Raw genomic sequence first — 20,140 nt, 5'->3', positions numbered from 1 at the left:
AAGTGAAAACCAGGACAACTGGTTGTCTTTCAAGCCTAAAAGAGAGTAAAATGCTTTATTGCTAATTTGGTATTCTGCATGGGAGTGTGGCCCTTGGTCCAGGACTCTCTGCCTCCTGGCCCCCTCCAGTGCCCAGTCTATCAGCATTCGCTGATGAGCCGGTTTGGAGCTGGCCATTGCTGCCTCCCAGTGTGTGTCTTGAAAGGGTCGTAACTTCTTTGCTAACACAGATAGTGATGATGTTAGCCCTATTGCACTCCTTCACCATGTTTAGCTGCATCTTTCCGGCAGTTTTTAAAAATCTGTTGCAACGTTTACTCTAAAAATCTGAATAAATTCGAAAATCCAAGTCGTCCAGTCATCCAACTCAAAGTAGACAACAGTCTCACTTCCTCTCAAGCAGGCTGAAATCATGTTACCTTGTTCATATGTGTTGAAGCAGCGTGGTGTCTAATCTCTACAGGCACCCAAGCTGGTTTCACTGACTTGGGTGTGTTTGTCCTCCTGGGAACATCCAGAGCCTTTCTCTCCCTTATCCTTCAGTTAATGGCTTAAAAAAGGTGCTCCCTCCACCGAAATGTCTACCTCTGACTTTGGGGCACACAGCTTCAGCCTCTGGCGCCTCTTGGGAGTCAGTGGATGGGGTGCCACCATTGTGGGCAGCCCTTGACTGCTCCTTTTATCGCTACTGAACACTGTTGCTGGTAAATGTGAGCCCTGTAGTATTTGTGGTGATGTCTGAAAGCGTACTCAAGCCTGTGGGCCACTATTTGTGCCTGCAGCCGTTGGGTCACAGGCCGCAGCTCCTGCTGCAGTCTCCAATTCAGGTAAAAGAAGCCCTGCTTCTTTGGCTGGCTGCACTAAACCACCTTTGATGTGACTGCCAAGGCTATGGAGATGAAAAAACATAACGTCCCTAGACATCTTAGACGTCGAAGGAACCCCTTGGCTGTAACATTTGTGGAAACCAGAGCAACTTTAAATCTGAGACAGAATCACAACCAAAGGGCCACCAATTTTTGTGGATGACATAGTTCGTTGTAACTCTAGGAGGCCAAAGCATGGATCCATAATCAGGCTTGCAACATTCAGGACATTTGTATGGTTGAAGAAGCCATACAAATCATCTAAGGGGCATTGCAAAGCACATGCTACACCCCAGCAGCAAAACTGCAACTGCAACTGCAACTGCTGAGTGTACAAGGCTGTATGCGCGCGAGTACCCTAGTGACACATTAGTGGTGGCAGTGAGCGCTGCTCCCCATTTGTTCCTCTTGGATGGTGCGAGACTGAGTGGGGAGTGCGTGTGGGTTGGTGAAGAATGAGTTTTGAGTGAGCTGCTTGCAGTACTGCTGCGGTATGATCTCTGTGAATGAAAAATGGAGCTACAAGACGTGAAGCCCACTGATCTGTTTGGTATTGGCGAACTGACGTGTTTGGTCTCGTTAATGAAATTTGCTGTCGGTACCAGGGGCAGTGTGTGGAGCACGTTTGTCTCTCCTCTGCCTGCAGCTGATGGAAAATCTGAAGAAGCAGCTGAACCAACACGGATCTACTTGCACTGCCCCGCCGCCGGAGTCTGTGGCCAAGGGCTCCTTCTGGGTGTGCTACTTTGAAGGCGACAAAAATTACTACCGGGTGCAGATCCTTGATGTGGGCAACACCAACAATGGAGTAAGTGTGGCTGACTCGTTGTGGCGCGCCAGTGTTGCCCCATCTTCAGGTCTGTTGGTGCACGCGTCATCTTGCAGTTCACTCCAAAAATACTCTTGAACTATTCCATGTATTCGCTGCAATTGTTTGTGCTTAGAAAGTTCAAACTATAGGCCTGCTAGCTCGGTGTACCCACTGCTTAGTGGTGCAAGCACATTGTTCATAGACAAAGGAAGGGAGATGTTGCCAGAACCACTTTGTTGTCATTTTTAACCTGTGAGCTTTGGATTTTCACTTTGATGTATTTCACCATACTAAGCACAAACATGCAGTTTATGCATTGTGACTTAAGCTTGAAGTTTCTGGAGTGCAAAGGTATGAGCCTCTACGAGTCGTGATCAGACTGAGTCTACGTGGCTCGGCCCACCATGAATTCAGAGTCCTTCGTAGTCGCGAGACAGTGTTTGTACTGACTGGAGCTCCTGAGTGAGTCTAGCTCAGCCTGTTAGCTATGAGCGTGAACACAAGTTCATGATTTAAAGAAAATTGAGGGCAAGCTTGAGCGAGCTGCTTCAATCAACCTTTTATTCCTGAACCATGAAACTATCGAGATCATACCTGGCATTATTGTATGATGTGGAAAAGTGCAACTAAGGTCTCCCTCTACCCGCCGCGGTGGCTCAGGGGCCAAGGCGTTGTGCTGTTGAGTACAAGGACGCGGTTTCAATTCCCACCCGCTTTTCTGGTGGAGGCGAAAAGCAAAATCACCCGTGTGTTCGAGATTTCGGCGCACGTTAAAGGTCCCCAGGTGGTCAAAATTAATTTAGAGCCCTCCACTATGGCACGCCTCATCGCCTGTGTATCGTTGGCACGTTAAACCCCACAATCAATTAATCAACAATCAAGGTTCCTGGAAAAGCATTGCTGTTGTGTATTTTTTGTGTGTGAGTTTATCCTTCCAATTTTAATTATTATTATTAAGCAGCTTGCCTTTGTTCCGGTGCTGTGCTCTCCTTGCACCATTCTGTTAGTTGGTCACCATGTGCACGTAACTGCTTATTGTTTTGTGCTCACTCTGCCTTGCATTCGCACATCTAATGTTTATTATTGTCGGCCTGGCCCCTGTTGGGTGACGTATGCCGTGTTGTGCAGTGGCGGGCCCGCGTGCTGTACGTGGACTATGGCAACCGCAGCGTGGTGGACCTGCAGAACCTGCGGCCCCTGCCGGGCCACCTGGCCAAGCCCCCGGCCTGGGCGCACCGCCTGGCCCTGGCCATGGTGAGCCCTGTGCGGGCCAAGTGGGAGGAGGCGGCCACCAAGGCCTTTGTCGCCGAGACTGGCTTCAAGACTGTCCTGGTTGGCGAGAAGAGGGGCCAGCGCCAGGCCGGGTGCGACCCCTTTTCTTCCCATGTGTAGTGTAGTAAGTTGCAGGGGGGTTTGAATCCCCGGATAATTTAACGGCACACCAAGCACTGATTGTACCTTTTCAGGCAAACTTGTTCCGGGACGTTGTCAAATTACAGGCTTCTGCTAAGCGTAAAATTACGTCCCTATTCCACCCAAAAGAGGGGTAGGTGTTTCTCGCTAAGCAAGTACAGCAATTCCCTTCCTGCACCAAATGTGCCAAATTGCACCAAATGAGAATTGTTGCGCCATTCTGGTAAAAATTTACAAAATTGCGCCAAGTGCTCCAAATCTACTGTTGTGGCTTTAGAGGGTGTCATTTTGCGCCACCACCACAACCTCAAATGAGGTCTGCAGGCAATGAGGAAGTGTGGGAAGCTACCGGAGGACATCTAGCAGAACTGTAGGCAGTCGAGAAATAGCAGACATAGCGCGTAGTGGCATGGAGAGCCACTAGATAGCGTTTAAGTGCTCTAGTGGAATGCACATGGCTTCACTTGGCTTTGTTGCTGCTGTCGGGGCTGCCACCACTGACGGCCGTGAAACTACTCTTTCCCACTGTTTTGCGCTCGTGCTTACTGTAATGGGGCATGATCCCATGAGAATTTCACTCATATACAATTTGCTCTCGACTGACACCACAGCACACCACAAACAGCGCCAATTTGCGCACTAAAACTGGCAGACTCCTTTGAGTTTGGATCTTATTCAGGAAAAAAAACAAATAATTGTGGCATACAGAAGTTGAAATGAAACGTCCTGATGACTTAAAACTTCTGTTTTTGTTTTTCGCTTTTCATCATTCTTCCGGTTGATAATCGCAGTATTTAATTTTTAAAGCCTGAAAGAGGAAATAATACCATACGACATTTGTGGCGGCTGCAACAGAAGTGACGTGCATACAAGATATGATGATTTGTCCAAGATTAGAATTATAACCAGTTTCAGTTTTGGTTCTGTGAAACATGCGTGGCATCAGGCGTTATTGTCGGCTGGGCATCTAGATATCTGAGTAATCAGCATACTGTGCTTCTGCCACGTCGTTGGCTGTAAAATGCGCAAGATACCGTATTTATTCGAATCTAGGCCGGCCCCGATTCTAAGCCGACCCCCGAAAGTCCGAAGGCGCGAAAAAAAAAAAAAAAAAAAAAAACTTACCTCGAATGTAGGCCGAACAAAACGGCGAGGTCAGCGTTCACAAAAAGAAAACACGTTTATTGAACATGAAGATGCGGAGCTGGAACTCAATCAGTTTCTCTTCAAAATCACCCGGCAACTTCTAGGCGATTGAGGTTCGACGACGGAGGCTAAAACCGAAGTGCTTCATGAATTTCTGTAGCCAGCCCCGACTGGCTTTGAGGTGTGCCCGCGATAAGCCTCGTTCCCTTAAAAGCTCCCTTGCTTTTGCCTGGAGCACTTTCGTCGTTACTGGAAGGGCAGCTGCTCGCTGCGTCTGAACGAAGTCAGCCAATGCCATCTTCATTTCATGGTGACGGCATTCTCGTGGTCTGGTGATTGCCAACCTCGTTGCGGCGCACGCAAATATCCTCTCCGTTGCGTCCTCCAACGACGGACATTTTTTTCATCCACGCCGAAGTCCCGCCCGGCTTGAACGTTCGACGACAACTCCGCAGCTAAAACAACTTTTCTTTTAAAACGCGCTGTCAAAACCAAACGCCACACAGCACGCAGGCCACTATCTGCACAATTCAAAATGGCGGCCTATGGCCCTTAATGGCTACTGGCTCGTCTAGTAATGGCTACAATACTTTCTTTTCTGGGTGGCGCTAGCTGTGCACCACTTCACTTGGAAATTGGCGCGTATTTCAAAATCCTCGAATCCAAGCCGACCCTGGAGTTTGATATATCAGTATTTCAAAAAACCTATCGGCTTAGATTCGAATAAATACGGTAAGCCTGCCAGCACGGCTTGGAATCGTAACGATTACTAGCCGAGGCGTACGCAGTTGATGAATGCTCTCCACGTCACTGGAGACGCTGAAATGTGATGTGCTTTGCCCCCACCTTTGGGGCTTGCCTGGCTGGAGCCTGTGTGGTAAAAGGCGAGTTCGCACCAGGCCAAGGGTCGGCCGATTCGACACTGTGCCTGCAAGCAGTCGGTGCCTGTGGCAACACCATGCCAACGAGGACTTGCCGGCGCATCATTGTCAATCTGCACACGTTTTGCGAACTCGCTCGTGGAGCAGTGAACGTTACAGTACAAAAATGGTGAATTCAGTATAGAAAACGTTACCCACAAACAAACAAATCAACTAAAAAAAAAAAAAAACATGCGGCATCGGGGATTCAAACTTGTGAATTGCAAAACAATGCACCTAATGCTAAAGGAAACCTAAAGCACCTAAAGGACGCGTGAGTGTGCGGGCCCTCGAGCACGTGCAGCTCACGCCGTCGTTGTAGAACCAAGGTCAGTTGTAAAACTCTCCGCATCCACCAACCCACAATACAGCGCCACGTGACGCCGCTGTCTCAACTGGCTCCCTGCAGACGCTGGGGAAGCACGGACGAAAGCTGTGGGTGCCGCTGCTGTATTGCCGTTGCAAGTGAAATCACAAAAAATACCGATCACTGTTTATAAATTTGTATTTACATTTGCAAGCGGCAAGTCTGGCCACAGGTCACCGAAACTACGGCATTCAATCAGCGACAACCATTGCGAAGTGGCTGCTTTCTTGTGGCTGCACATACGCATTCACTAAGAGTATTGTCTGTTGTTTCAAATTGTCTGCCATTTCTACCACTACGTGAGCACCACAGGCAAATATCCTGTTTGTGCCTATTTCACAAATCATATCACAGCAATTTCATTCTTAAAGGGACACTGAAGGGAATTTGCCAAGCTCCCATTTTTGCTTGTACTGCGTAGGCCCAAACACTTTTCATGGTTAATCCGGATGATCAGGCAGTATTTATTTTATAAAGCCTGATAGAAGAAAAAATTCCCCGCATTTCCCCGAGGGGAAGAATGTGAAAGTGCGAATGCACGAGTTGAATTTGCGCGGTTCGGTAATTTTCGCGAAAGAGAGATCACACACACACACACACACAACTACAAAACAAGAAAGATGCATTTATTCACAGACACCTGTTTGTGTTGTCGTTGTACTTGATTGCTAGAGCGGATCTCAGCTTTGAAATTTCGTGTCAGTACTCCTTTAAGCGGGTGCATTAGCCCTTCTCACGCCCGATTCCTGGCCAATCCCCCACGTGGGTATGTGCCATGTCAGCGGCCAGGCAGCGCGCGCCCATCTCCCCCCGTTGCTAAGGAAGACGAGGAGCGCGCGCACCCGCAGCTGTTGCTATGCGGACTACGGCGGCGGACGATTCAGGCTCGCTTAAGAAGTGCATTCGCACTTAAAACTACCATGCACGGTTTACGGCGGCCGCACCAACAGCAGTGACGTCCGTATCATATTTAGCCCAGGTGAACCCTAGCTGGTTCTGTGTAAAGGCTGTTTATGCTGGGAAAGCTTACCAAGTTTTGCTACATAAATTTATTTTCTAAATTCATTTATTTCTTGTTCTTCCCAGTCTGGAGACCGTGACTGAGGTGGTCCTGTGGAACAAGAATGGCGAAACTCCCGTGAACATCAACATTTTGCTGGTCGAGAAGAAGCTTGCGCAGCTGCGGGCTCCATGAGGAGGAGAGGCTTAGCTGGGTCAACTACGGGTTCTTCTGTTACTTTTGTGTCATAACAAAAAGTGCGGTGTGCTGGAGGCTTTGTGAACGTACAGTGGTAACTTAATGATAATCTGTTCAAGGGCATACAGGCATGTGCAAGCAGCACAGAATACGTATGACTTTGCTGTACCACAGGCTACGAACTCGTGGGTTGTTGGAAGTCACCACTGTGCCACACTTCGATCCACCAGTGCACTGCATTTTTTGTTGGGTAATTTGGAGTCTGTTGTTTTTGTATTGTTTTTATCAAAGCCAAATTACTGTTCCATATCCGGTAAACATGAGAGGCACGTAGTGTTCTAATGCATTCAAGTGTCTGTAACAATGCCATGCCATGGTGTTGTCATAGCAGCAGCAGGGTTATCATCTTTTTCCTTTTTCGTTGCATTCCATGTTTGGTTTGTGCAGAAATGAGCTGCACTGAAGGATGGTTCAGAAAATTGCTAATATTCTTGAATGCAGATTTTAATACTATCATGTCATGTCGTGCCATGCCATGCAGTATTGTTGCTGTCACTGTACTTGTTTTCTCGTTTTTCTAATCACATTTATAAAGTACCTGTGATGTCTGGAGCACTGCTCTGCAGTGCAGGATGGCAGAAGAAAGCTTTCTTTTCAAAATAGGAACCAGACTAGTCATGCGTGTTTTCACATTTTTGTTTAACTGCATTCCTACTTCGAAGTGCCTGTGATAGGGCCAGAACTACTCTGCAGTACAAGATAGTCCAGAAAAGTCTTGGGAGTGCATTTGTAAGTGGTAGTTGGAGTTCTTACAGTACTTTTATTGGCCAACATGGAACAAAACACAGCTCTTGCAGCTTCCCCAACCTTTAAGGGGACTTGCATTGATGGAAACGTTACATGGCATCTTTCTTCTGCCATGTCGAAGACCACACATTTGTTGCCGACAAGCTAGGTGCGGAAGATCCAGTTCTTGAATTGGTTGTATTTTTCAAGCAGTACATTGGCACATGCTCTGTTTGGTCTGCAAAGAAATGCGTCTCTCTGAAAAAAATCTGTACTGTCAGCAAAAACTGGCAGTGCAGGCAGTCATTGTCGGCATTGAATAGTCGTGTTTGGAAGTCTAGCACATGTGACACTGTTGTCAGATTAATTGGTGTGTTTGTTTCCACGGGGGATCTGTGGTGGCGTGTCTTGTTTGTTGTCAAATGGGTAGCTCACTGTGGAAGAGGCACAAAGTTCGCTGTATTTTTCATGCACTGATTTGGCACTTGCTCTCCCTGTTGTGCAAGACAAGGCTGTACTGAATTTCCTGATTTGTAAGACCTAGATACAGTAACACTTCTTTGAGTGCGTCTGCACAATATGCAAAAAGCATGTTGAAAAATTAGTTGAAAAACGCAGTCTGCCAAAGATGCCTGGTCCTCTATTGACCTGCTTTAAGGGATGGCCAGTTGCTATTTTTTGTGCACTTGTGTCTACTTATTATACTACAATGTTCTGTGATATGTGCCACTTCCATTTGGAGTTGCTAGGGTTAGTGATTTCTGTTTCACTGTTTATTTTGTTAATTTTTCGTTTTAAAATAGGGAGCTCGGCATCATGTCAGTTGCAAGAAATTCTATATTCAGTTCAATAGCATTTTTCAAGCAGTAGATTTGTGCACACTGTTCAGCCTGTAGAAGATGTCTTCCAAAATTTTCCAATTGTAAAGTTTCCAAAAAGCCCTGGCTGCCTTCTGACCTCTGGTAGAAGTTATGGCAAGTAGCTATTTTCACCTTGTTTAAGTCTCGCTTGCGTGTACCACAACACTGTGATAAAGTTCATGATGCTTTGCTTTCATTTTGCGTGTATGTTGATGGTTTCTGAGTTTCGTTTTTGTGTGCAGTCACATTGTCAGCACAGTCTAGCGGCCATATACTTACGCCGCAGTCCTGTTAGCCTCGCCCTGGAGAGGCATCCGTTTGACCAACCCTTGGGGTGTGCTGAACTTCATCTCTTCATGTTCCAGTGTCCTTTGGCAAAAAGTGAGGATAGTGCGAGTTCACTGTCATGCACTCTGTGGTGGTTTGACGAGAACTTACCCGCATTGCTCGCGTAGGATCTGTAGAGCAGCACAGATCTCTTGCCAGGCGTAGTGCACGTCTTCCTTTTCAGTCATTCGGCTGCAGATGGCAAATCGAAGTACAAACACGCCTCGAAGCTTTGTTGGAGTAAGGTGGATGCTTCTCCGTTTGTGCAGTATTTGCAGGAGTTCTTCATTTTGTCTGTTTGATCCCTGTAAAGCAAGCATTGCATCTTTTATTTTTTTTTATTTATTGGTCAGAACAATGTTTGTGCTATGTTTATATGGGGGACTTGGCATTTTAAATTGCTTCTCTAATTTGTGAATAGCATGGCCATCTGTAGTCTGCAAATGATTGAGGAGAGTTTAAACAGAACTTGCCTCTGAATGCATTCATCTACCTCAATTGGCACGAGTTACGGTGCGTGCTGAAATTTGTGTTACGAACAATGAATTGCCATGCCCCCTTTCAGTTGTTTTACTTGTTGCTATTTTTATACGGTACGCAAGTCACTGTGCAGTTAGTTCTTCAGGGAAAAATAAAGTACTGTATTTTTCCAAAGCTGTGTCCCTCTCGCTTCCCTTGCAATAAGAGAACTGCACAAGATGACAGCAGTGCCATTTGTGTCATTTTCTGCAATGTTATCTCTGCGGCCATGGTGGGTGAGGCGTGATGCTGCTGAGCGCAAGGTCGTGGGTTTGATTGTCTGCAACAGCCATTTCTCTGGTTGAGGCCAAAATTAAAAGCTCCGGTGTGACTACATTTCGGTGCACATTAAAGATCACCAGGGGTTCTAAATAAATATTTAGCCCTTCCCCTACAGCACACTTCGTGGCCGAAAGCTTATACTGTTTTTTAATTATTTCTGATGGCAGTGTTGTGGTTTTAACTACCAAGTTGTGCTCTTTTGTGCGTTATTTCTGTGCCTAATGCTTGTGCAGAAACTTTGCCTTGCCTACAGTTTCAGCACGTGCTGTAGATTTTGCAGCTGTCTTGTCATTTGTGTTGTTGCCTGGGTCAGGTCTTGTTAGCAACGAAGTAACGCATCCCTGTCAATCTGGGGCACTCTTGTTCAGGACAGTGCAAACAGGTTTTATTTTGCCTAGTGGAACCTTGTCAAGCTGAAGTGCGAGGGTACGGTTAAACCAGTAACAATGCAGTTCAAAATATTGGGCCGGAAGTATGCCACCGTCTGAACTATATGAGCCACACAGACCTTGATGCAGACAGGCAGCTTTTCCATCACCAGAAAGATTGCCCTGTCGGAATTACGGGCAAATTTTTACACAAGCTCTAACGAGGTGGGCATGTAGGAAGGAAACCAGAAGGGGTAACCCCCTTACCTGCAGTTGCCACACCTTAAAGGGACACTGAAGGCTGAACGAAATTTTGTTTCAACTGAAAAATCGTGCGTTTCGTTACTCTCTCGGCTTTTGTTCGACGAGTAATGATGCGTAATTTGCTGAGAAATAAGCAAAGCTGGCATTTCTCTCACCTGCTTCCCTTCAATTTTTGTGACGTAGCCATTGTGTCGCAATCTACGAGCAAGGCAGCGGTGCGGTCTAGGCACTCTCACGCTGGCCGTGGTAGCTTTTACGTCAGCAAGCCATGACCGACGCCAACAATGTTTGTTTGGCTGAGGGGGCTGGCTTGGAGTGCTAACTCTCCCCACGGGAACGAGAAATGCTTCTCACCGCTCCAGCGTCCGGTGTGTGCACCGGACACCCAGACCTTGTCACGCCGACCACGAGCGGAGCGACAAGGCCAGTTTCAAATATTGTGCAAGCGCGAATGCCCGGCTACGCGTCGCCGTCGCTTAATTAAGCGGGAGCCTTCATCTCACCTTGTCTGGTGATCACGTCCATCTCATTCTCTCAAACATAACAAGGGCAGAGCTACATGCGCACGATTTACAGATTTATGAACAGCGGCTTGCAGTGAACGGAAAAGCACAAGATCAGATCGTTCGGATAACCCCCTGCAGTAGTAAGAACCCTTACCTTTCACGGGCCATAATGTTCGAACCGTGCAGAGGCACGCTTTGTACCATCCGATAGCAACATCCACGCGTCGAGAACGGGTGAGAAACTCAGACGGGTAGCTTAACCACTTCACGTTAACCGTGGTAGGTTATTGACTTTGCTAATTGCGCCGCAATGCTTTTCCAAAGCGAAACAAAGCATGATGGTCGACTATGAAATGTGAGGGAAGCAGCCTTCTCGCTATGCATATAAGCTGTAATCTGTGTTTTTTAAATTAGATCAGCTCACGGAAAGTTCTGATTTACATTTATTTCATGTGCTCAATCACTTAGGAACTGTTTGTTTGAGGAGAACATTTATAGATGCTTCTACAATGAGCTCTCGCCGTTCACAACGTTTGTGAAGTCACAAACCACAGTATTGGCGGTGAGATCTTGGAGTGGCGCCCCCTGGCTCTGACGTCGGCTTAGGGATTCGCGCCGCTGTCGTCTGCTACACTCCGCTTGTGAGGGGCAACAGTACCTGGGCTAGAAATCGCCCGCTTCGTTGCTGTAGTGCGTTAAAAAGCGTATTTCTAGCGACTCAGTTATTTTGCCAGCTTCTGACGCATCTGAATAATTTGAAGCTAAATCCCCCACAAGTTTGCAACACACGAAGAGATATAGAACAACTTTCTTCAGTATATCGGTCAGAAGATCGTGTGTAACTCGTCCTTTCTTGCTTATTCGCGAGGATCAGTGATCAGAGCTTCTCGATAAGTATTCAAAATGCGTAGGCTTCCCTGCAGTATTTTTGAGATGCTCCTATGAAGACTCAACAGTCTAATACTACGTACCAAGCAGCGGCCTCTACACGCTCATCGCACAGCAGGAAATAAAGCGGCTTTCTTCTGTTTCTTTCGTTGTTGTCTGGGATTATTGTTTCTTGCTTTTTTTTTCTGCCCGACGCATTAATTTTTCTGCGCCGTCACCAACTTCTTATTAGGAGGTTTCAGGATGTTTGGGAGCCTCACAAAGGTCGTGTGGATATTTCCGTCATTTTGTATGGCATACATTCCCTTCTTCACAAATTGGCTTTCATTACGGCAGCGTGCTCTGTTTATTCACATGCAAATACAATGAGAAGGTTTGTGGTACGCTACCGCGATCGCGCCCTAAACAACGTGGTTCACAGTACTCGAGGCGGCTTTTGTGCTCCGAATTTCTATCGTAATTATATCGTTATCATAACGAACTGACTCTCAACTCGAACAATGATGACGTGATTACGGTGTTGAAGGCATGATATACTCGCTAACTAACGTAATAAATAGTATACCTGCATATATTACAAGACTCGAAACCGAAGAAGAATTCCAAGCAGCTCTTTATTGCTTTTCAACCCTTCCAGGCGCGAAGAACAAATCCTATTCCACTCGGGATGGCGGTCTATGATTTGAAGAAAATTACTTTTACTCTCTTCTCCTGGACTGAGGACCCGGCCCACTAACCAGATCGATTTAATTGTTAAACAAAGTTTTCCCCTCCTCCTCTTAATCCTCCTCCTCTTGAGTGCAGTTTTCCTATAACGCATATCCGAATATCGGGGAGATATGGCTGTGCAAAATGTTCGGAAATATCCCTCCAGGTTTTAACAAACATGTATGTGTTACTATAAATTTAACGAAGACGTGACTCGTTTTTCTCAATAAACCTCCATACTGGTTAGATGCCTGGTATAGAATCAGCACGCGCGTATATACACGCTGGGTTATTTGGAACTCAACCTACAGTTTTTGCAGTCTATAGTGCATGTCAGCAAACTTTCATGCCTTGACAACGTAAAGTGATGTGACAAAACGCGTTCGACCGTTCGGCAAGGCTGCAAAAACTGTTTTACCTTACATATGATTACCGGGAATCGTGATGCCTTCTGCCAAAGCCGACAGCCCTGAAGGCCAAGAATTTGTTGTGGTCTTCCATTTTCGTTGTTGTCGGTTATTAGCAGCTGACTGTTCCTTTTGTTCGAATGCTTACATGAGAAGCTGACGCCTAGCTCCGACTCTTCGCGCTCCGCAAAGGACCGGCTTCGCAAGGAATGGGCTGGCGCCGGCAATGTTTCTCCCGTAGCGGTATAAAAAACTATACTTTACTTGACACCATGAGCTAGTGTATGCGATTTTAAGCCTATTATTATGATAAAAAGTTACCCAAATGCCAATTCTGGTGCGGACAAGCATCAGACGTTGACCGAGCGCAAAGAAACAGCAGGTAGAGCGATCCTGAGTGAAGCAGACGACAAATGCGAGAGTCCCTAAGCTGACGTCACGGAGGCGCGCTTCGCAGCGCCGCCTGTGTTCCCGCTCACCGCCAATACCCAAAAGCGTACGTGGCGCCCTGCTGATTGATTGATTGTAGGGTATAATTCCCGACGCAACGCAGGCGATGAGGCACGCCGTAGTGGAGGGCTCCGGATTAATTTTGACCACCTGGGGATCTTTAGCATGCACCAAAATCTCGTACACGCGTGCGTTTTTGCTTTTCGCCTCCATCAGAAAAGCGGCCGCTGCGACCGGGAATCGAACCCGCATTCTCGTGCTCAGCAGCACAACGCCTTAGCCACTGAACCACCACGGCTGGTTAAACAACTGCTAGTTGCGAGAGTTGTGTGTTTAGATTCTCGGCACCGTAATCCATCAATACAGGCCAACTTGTTTCCACCCTTTAGTGTCCCTTTAAAGGGGCTATTAGGACAACATGCAAGTTTCATTACGCACTCCCAACAGCTAAGCTAGGTCAGATGAAGCAGTAACTGTCCAGCCACTTTGTCAGGACCTCGCGATGTCACGGGTACTGGTTTGTGTGATTGGCGGCAGCCGACCAATTGCTACTATCAAGAAACATGACTGTGTGACTGTAGTGGTGCTTCTACATTCCTTTGGTCACGTGAAGTTCGCGACTAAAGAAATCTGGTAATCTAGAAAAGTCTAGTTCTTTCAAATTAGAAATTGTAATTTGTCTACATGTCCCCTTTAGAAGAGTACTATACTAGGGTGGCTGATGCCAGCAGTAGCATACGCGAGTTAAAATAGTTTTGTGAATTGGCAGTTACAACCTCGTCGTCAGTGCAAAATGAGCGCTGAGGACGCTGCACACGTTGATTCCCAAGTGGTCTAAATTAATCTGTAGCTCTCAACATTGGCATTCCTCTCCGCAGGTGTAGCTTACACGACATAGTGTTATACATGGTTAGACACTCCTGAGTTTCGCTTGGTTTGATTGGGTATTCGAAGCTTCTATTTTCTGCACAGTGGTGTCAAATTAGTATATTGACTCCCCATTTTTGGCTGCTTCCCCCAGCATGTTGCAGAGCTCTTGGCATGTCCTGTAGTGAGGCATGAGCTGCCCTTTAACCCTATCGACCCTGATGTCCTACATTTAGGGCATTAACCGAAATTCCTCTAGCAATTTCAGAACAAAACCAAAACAGTTAGTTTTCGGGGAATTAGTTCTGTAAAGATGCCTCTTTCGATAGATATCACTAGAGACCGGATTTTAAGGCATTAAGAAAGCGCGTTTTCGGCGCGAAAAAGGGGCAGGCAAAACAACGTTTTAGGCCACCAGCGTCGGAAATACAGGCACCCTAAATGTTTGCATGAATGCAAATAATTTCAAACGAAGACGTGTGTGACCTGTATCTGTGACAGGAAAACCAAAATGGTTATTGTTTATGATGGTACAAAGGCGCCAACAGTTGAACATAAACTGCCTAACTTATGGCGATCCATTGGCTTTAATTCAAGAAGCGCAGTGCCCACATTAATGTTCAAAGGACACTGTCGCTTGCTCGCGCGTCGCATTTTGGAAAACGGACATGAAAAAGAATACTTGAGAGCTGGAAATACTCATTTTAAAAAAGCGATACTAGGGTACAAGTTCATGCAGTGCGTATCACTCCGCCAGAGCGACAGCCCCGGATGTCAGCGCGGGCGCGTGTTTCGCCTGCCTATTATCACGTAGTTTGTTCGTCGTCGCTGCAGATTAAGTCCGAAAAATCACTGATACGACTCGCTTCATGTTCAAAATATTCTCACTAAGGCGTGCCACGGCCGCTAGATGAAAGGCGTGCGCTCTCATCCATCTGCCGTGGGCGTGCTTTGCGCCGCGCATGCAGGGGGACAGCCGGCTGCGGTAGGCGCTGTGCAGGGTCGTAGGCAGGAAATTTTTTCGGGGGGGGGGGGGGGGGGGGGGCGGTCGACCAAAAGATGGGAGGGGGAAATATGTAGGCAAGGCTTACTGTGCGTTTTTTTTTTTTCAAACGAAGCCTGAAATAACGGATGGCAACATGTGATTTGAGTATGCTGAACGCTAACAGTAAAGCCCACCTTAAGCTTAGATGATGATGATGATGACCTAAATTCCCGTTCGCCGGTCTATGGGTAGGCCGCGGGCGATTCGTTCATCCGTAGAGCAGGCGGTTATGCGGGCACGTGCTCGTGAGCGTGATTATGACTGTTCTCGTGAGTGGCGCGCGGTTTCCTAAGCTCGTCAGGCTTGGAAGTGGAGGCCAACACTGGATGTTTACTAGTCGAGATTCGCGTGTTTTATATTTTCCTTTAGAAAAGGGACTAAGAAGCTTTCTAATCAGCTATGAAGTACAGTCGAGCACGATTTGAAGGCTATAGCGCCAGCATCGAGCGGCCAAGCGTGCCACCGGCCTACGGTTTTGTTTCGGAACCATGAAAATCAAGATTACGCACTCTTCGCTCCCTTAATTGTTGGCTGTTCCATGCTAAAACAATGGCCCACACGACTGACTTCCCAGCCTTTGGGTTTCAAGCTTTACATTCGTTGTTATCAAGCACAGACTTGGTCAGTTGCCTTTTATCTACGCCGACGACGATAACGAAACCGGCATGGAAGATTTGCTAAAATTGGTGTACGTTCTTTCTGCTTCATTTGAAAGAGTAGCTTTCCCGCGTAACCTTCGAATCGCACTGGACTGCACGTGTGGCACATTCGTATATTATGGCAGTGAAGCTTGCTTAATTGCTTTTTTGTTATTTTTTGCGCTAGTAACGTGAATAATAAACTTTCGCTTAGCGGAACACTTTATTGCACTGCTGTCGAAGTTGAGCTTGTTGCACGTTTCTTAAATTTCATTCTATTTCTAGCCGTTAAATCGAACAGACATGGGTTTAGTAAAATTCCTGTTAAGCAAATACAGGATGCCGATTCTAACCAAAAGGGAGGTCAAGGAAACAATTAGTGCCAAAAGACAAAGCTCCGTGATAAAGAGAATTGTGCAGTTTTGTTGATGTGGAGGAAATACAAGATGGGCAGAGCAATGCTTTTCACACAGCAGAAATTACGTAACTGCAATAATCAATATGAAATGCGAAATCGGTAGAAAAATAAACATATCAAGCATTGATAGTTGACTGCACAAAATACATGCTCTGTCATGTTATTATACTTTGTACCCGTGTAAAGACAAGGAATGACATGAAAGTCCAGACCACATGTATCTTTTCCTGCTGTTCCGCCATTTCCCGGCCGTGCTGTTCCGCCAGCGAAACAGCGGGACTGCCTCGATTGGCTCGCGGCAGATTCCCGGCGCAGCTCGGTATATCCAACGCGAAATGCAGCCGGGCTGTATATGTTGATATGTACAGAATCTGGAGCGGGCACAGGGATCAGACGTTGACGTAGTCCTTGTTTTCAGCTTTATGTGAACAAGAATGTCCTTAAAACTACAGGTTCCGCGCCTGCAGGCGACTTCACACGGTTCTTCGGGCTACTTGAACTGCAACCCAGCCTGGAACGAAACATTTCAGGGGGTGGGCACGGGCCCGGTGTGCTCCCCCCCCCCCCCCCCCCCCCCCGGCTACGCCCCTGGCTGTGGCAATATCTTCCATTGCCGTTCTTAAGTTGTACCTGAGTATAGTTAATGTCTGCCTGACACAATTAAATTACGATGCAACAGAAACAGACTCATAATAAACGTAAGAGATGCTACGATTTATCAAGAAAATAATACACTCTTAAATGAGGACTGTTAGAGGCAACTCTGGAAATTTTCCCATATAACTGTTGAGGCAAGACGTTTCAATATTGCCAAATACACTTCCACACATTTGTAGAGAATTTTTCAAACGGTTTCTAGCAGCCGAAGAAATTTTTTATGGAAAAGCGTGTTTTAGAGCCCGTCGGCAGTGGGAATTTTAAGGCGCAAGGAAATGCAGCTGCGCAGTGATGTTTCACTGTTGGTTCTTCCATGCGGGAGTGATCTGCTAATAAAGGCGTGTTCGATGCTCTACCGTTGCGTTGAAAATAGGGTTGGCTTTGACTATGCTCCTTGAAACGAGGATGCGAGTGCTCATGTTTGACGAAATCTGTTCGCAGAGTCCGCGGAACGTAGTCTCCGCGTGCTGTCTCACTGTGAATATTGTGGACACAATAGCAAACGACAACAATCATCTCCAAATTTTTTTATTCAAATGCCTGGGTGCTTCTTGTCACTGAGAATGTGGTCCCTATCTACTGGTGCTAGCAGCTGTTTTCCGGGAGTGGGTTGAACTAGAGGACTAGGCTGAACACTGCAGAGTCCTGAACAGTCAATGCTGCCCGGTAACGTGAATAACGATCTCAAACTGCACCCGAAAGCGAAAATTCAGCCTAAATAGGGTTTGTAGAGGCGCGGATATTGGAAACAGCTAGGCTTTGAAAATAGGCATTTATTGGCATTTAGGCATTAACGCCGAAATAGGCATTTATAGGCACTATAAAAACACCATAGAGGCCCTTCTTAACCTCTAGTTCATGCTCATATCAAAATGGCGCGATAGGAGCGCAAGGAACAGAATCCAGCATTTGCCTAAAATCTGGTCTCTAGATATCACCATTGTTCGTTTTTTTGTTAGAGCTGAACGCTATAGAAAGAGGCAAGCATTTCAGTGAAGAGCAGTCCGGCGTCGAGGGGACCCCAGGGACCGAAGTCCCAGTTTGGTTTCATGGCTGTGAATCTAAAAATACTTGCACTATCAGCTTAATTTTTTTGTATGTAGGCTCAGTGTTTTCCAAAATTAAAAAAAAGCAAAAAAATTAAGTGATTTAGAATTTTTATTACCTGATGACCTAATTAGCCTGGAAATCGCTAATTACTTGCACGACAAGCTCAATCTTGTGTTTGTAGCTTATCGGCTTAAATATTAAGGAAAATAAACAGAGGCATGCTTTTTACCCGAAAGATAAAAATCAGCAATCTGAAAGGGTTAATCTTTCAAATACTTTGGGAGTTTTATGTTGTCTGCATAACGACACTGTTTCAGTGCAGTATGCACTTGGTAACACACTTTTGCTGTCCAAGCTTGGCACGAGTGCTCTGTACACACCGGCAGTGCGGCATTTCTGAGTGATCTTGCAGCTTAAAGGGACACTAAAGGCTAGGGGTGTGCGAATATGCGCCACCCGTGGGGCAGCGCCTTGTAATTCCGGGGTTTTCAGCATCTCCTGCAAGGCGGTGCTACGGGATTTTTCGCTCACGCCCAATGCCGCCGGCGTTGGGCGTGACGTGGCATTGAAATTTGAGTGGGACGTGACGGCGACGTTGCCTTATGGTGGCTAGCCACCATAGCTAGCCACCCTTCTAGCCACCATAGTGGCGTTGAGCGAGGGCGGCTAATTTGCGGCATTGAAATGTTCTTTACAACGTGTTTGAACTGGTTGAGCACCGGATTTACCGAACTTCGACCGCAGCCAACATGCACCGGCTTCCTCCACTAGCGGCGACAGGCTTTCCCCCAACACGCCGGTGCCGTGCGGCTAAAGGGCAAGACCTTCGAATGTGCTTGTGGATCCTCTTCTATCTCCTTGGCATTGGCCGGACGCCACCCTCGTGCTTTTCTTTTGGCAACCTGATAACGTTGGTCGCACTCAAGCTTCCCCGGTAACCACTTCTGTACAAAAAAGTGTGGGTGTATGAATATTCGAAACAAATATCGAAGCGAATAAGGCCGGGTTCAGACTGTTGCCGTATACCTGTCGTAACAACTTTAAAGAAATGACTTCATTTCACATCTCAGCCAACCGAACTGCGTGACACGCTGTTTTTTTACGTTCATAGATCACGATATGGTTTTTGCGGCGGCAGTCCGAACATAGCCTAACGCAAAATTCTATTCGGCTTCGAATCGAATAGCACTATAAATTCCGAATAAATTTTCGAAGTATATTGGAAGTTACAAAACATGCACCGACGTTCTCCGATCTCCTTGGCATTAGGTGAACTCCGCCGTCGTCCTTCTGTCATATAAAAAAAAATATTATGCCCCAAAGAAAAAAAAAAAAAAACGTAACAGGTCTCTTAAAGAAAAAGGCAACAAAGAAAAAAGACCAAATTAAAACAAACCGGGGACTCGGGGCCTATGTCAGTACGCAACTGGACTTTCTTATCATGTAACACCCTATGTACCGTACTTACCCGATTCTAACGCGCACTTTTTTTCGGGAAAAATGGGTCAAAAAATCGCATGCGCGTTAGAATCGGATACGAAACCGAAACTGCCGAAACAGCGGAAATTTCGTCCCACCCATCGCCATCACCATCTCAAGATGGCGCCAAAGCTTTTAGCAACGATTTTTCGGACGCAGGTAGCATTAGCGCCTAGGCTTTTCTATCGGCGTTCACATTAATCGTAAAATCGTTCCACTTGCGCGCTTGATAACAGCAACGGCAGCAGCGGCTCTCACGTGTTCAAAACGAGCGGTCGGCTTAAACGTGGGCCTCTGGAGAAGCTCGCGGGATGGGCGTGCGAGGCGTGGGCCCCGATCCCAGCGACCACGGTTGAACGTTCGTTCAGAAGTGTGGCATCGCGAACGCGGTTGACGGCACCGAGGACGAGATGTTGTGGTCAGCGGAGAGCGACGAGGAGTGAGATGAGTGAGATTACTTCGGGAAATAAATCGCCCGTTTCTCTCGCATTCGCTTTTCTTGCCCAGAAAGTTCCGTGCGCGTTACAATCAGAGGTGCAAGTTTTTCCGTTTCTTTTGCCAGGAAAATCCGGTGCGCGTTAGAATCGGGTAATTACGGTAATACCCGCTCGCGGGGGGGGGGGGGTGTAGATGTATTGGGAATAAATAAATAAACAAGGGAATGTTAACTAGGGCAGCTTCAGCACTACCACATTATCAGGGTCTTCCTTTCTCTATATATGATTCGTTTTTCGCATACTGATAACGTAGTCGCGTTCAAGCTGACCCAGTCAACACCCTCCTTATAAGAAAACCCAGCTGTGTACTGGCATAATCCCCGATTACGCGGTTTGTCAATGTTGGTCTTTTTTACCTGTTATGCATTATGGGACGTGCACAAGAAAGAAAAAACGATGAACT

The 20,140-nt window shown here is 46.7% G+C and overlaps 2 protein-coding genes across 4 annotated transcripts in view; one reads left to right on the top strand and one right to left on the bottom strand.

Moving 5' to 3' along the window:
- The window catches only part of LOC144146502 (uncharacterized), a 57,325-nt gene extending 47,977 nt beyond the window's left edge, over window positions 1-9,348 (top strand). For all 3 annotated transcript variants that reach the window (XM_077678459.1, XM_077678449.1, XM_077678454.1), the window contains exons 9-11: window positions 1,513-1,674; window positions 2,806-3,041; window positions 6,610-9,348. In XM_077678459.1, the coding sequence (XP_077534585.1) occupies window positions 1,513-1,674; window positions 2,806-3,041; window positions 6,610-6,718 (507 nt within the window). In that variant the 3' untranslated portion in view covers window positions 6,719-9,348. The remainder of the gene's footprint in view (window positions 1-1,512; window positions 1,675-2,805; window positions 3,042-6,609) is intronic.
- The window catches only part of Ddc (aromatic-L-amino-acid decarboxylase), a 55,479-nt gene continuing 42,842 nt past the window's right edge, over window positions 7,504-20,140 (bottom strand). The window contains exons 13-15 of the mRNA XM_077678466.1: window positions 8,806-8,999; window positions 8,647-8,736; window positions 7,504-7,745 (exon numbers count right to left, since the gene is read on the bottom strand). Coding sequence (XP_077534592.1) covers window positions 7,673-7,745; window positions 8,647-8,736; window positions 8,806-8,999 — 357 coding nt within the window. The 3' untranslated portion in view covers window positions 7,504-7,672. The remainder of the gene's footprint in view (window positions 7,746-8,646; window positions 8,737-8,805; window positions 9,000-20,140) is intronic.

The sequence above is a fragment of the Haemaphysalis longicornis genome, unplaced genomic scaffold (assembly GCF_048455015.1).
Source record: "Haemaphysalis longicornis isolate Haplotype H1 unplaced genomic scaffold, Haemaphysalis longicornis Haplotype H1 scaffold_1, whole genome shotgun sequence".
Taxonomy (NCBI): Eukaryota; Metazoa; Arthropoda; class Arachnida; order Ixodida; family Ixodidae; genus Haemaphysalis; species Haemaphysalis longicornis.
Note: the sequence above shows the minus strand (reverse complement) of the source record. Positions and strands in the feature narration are given on the sequence as shown.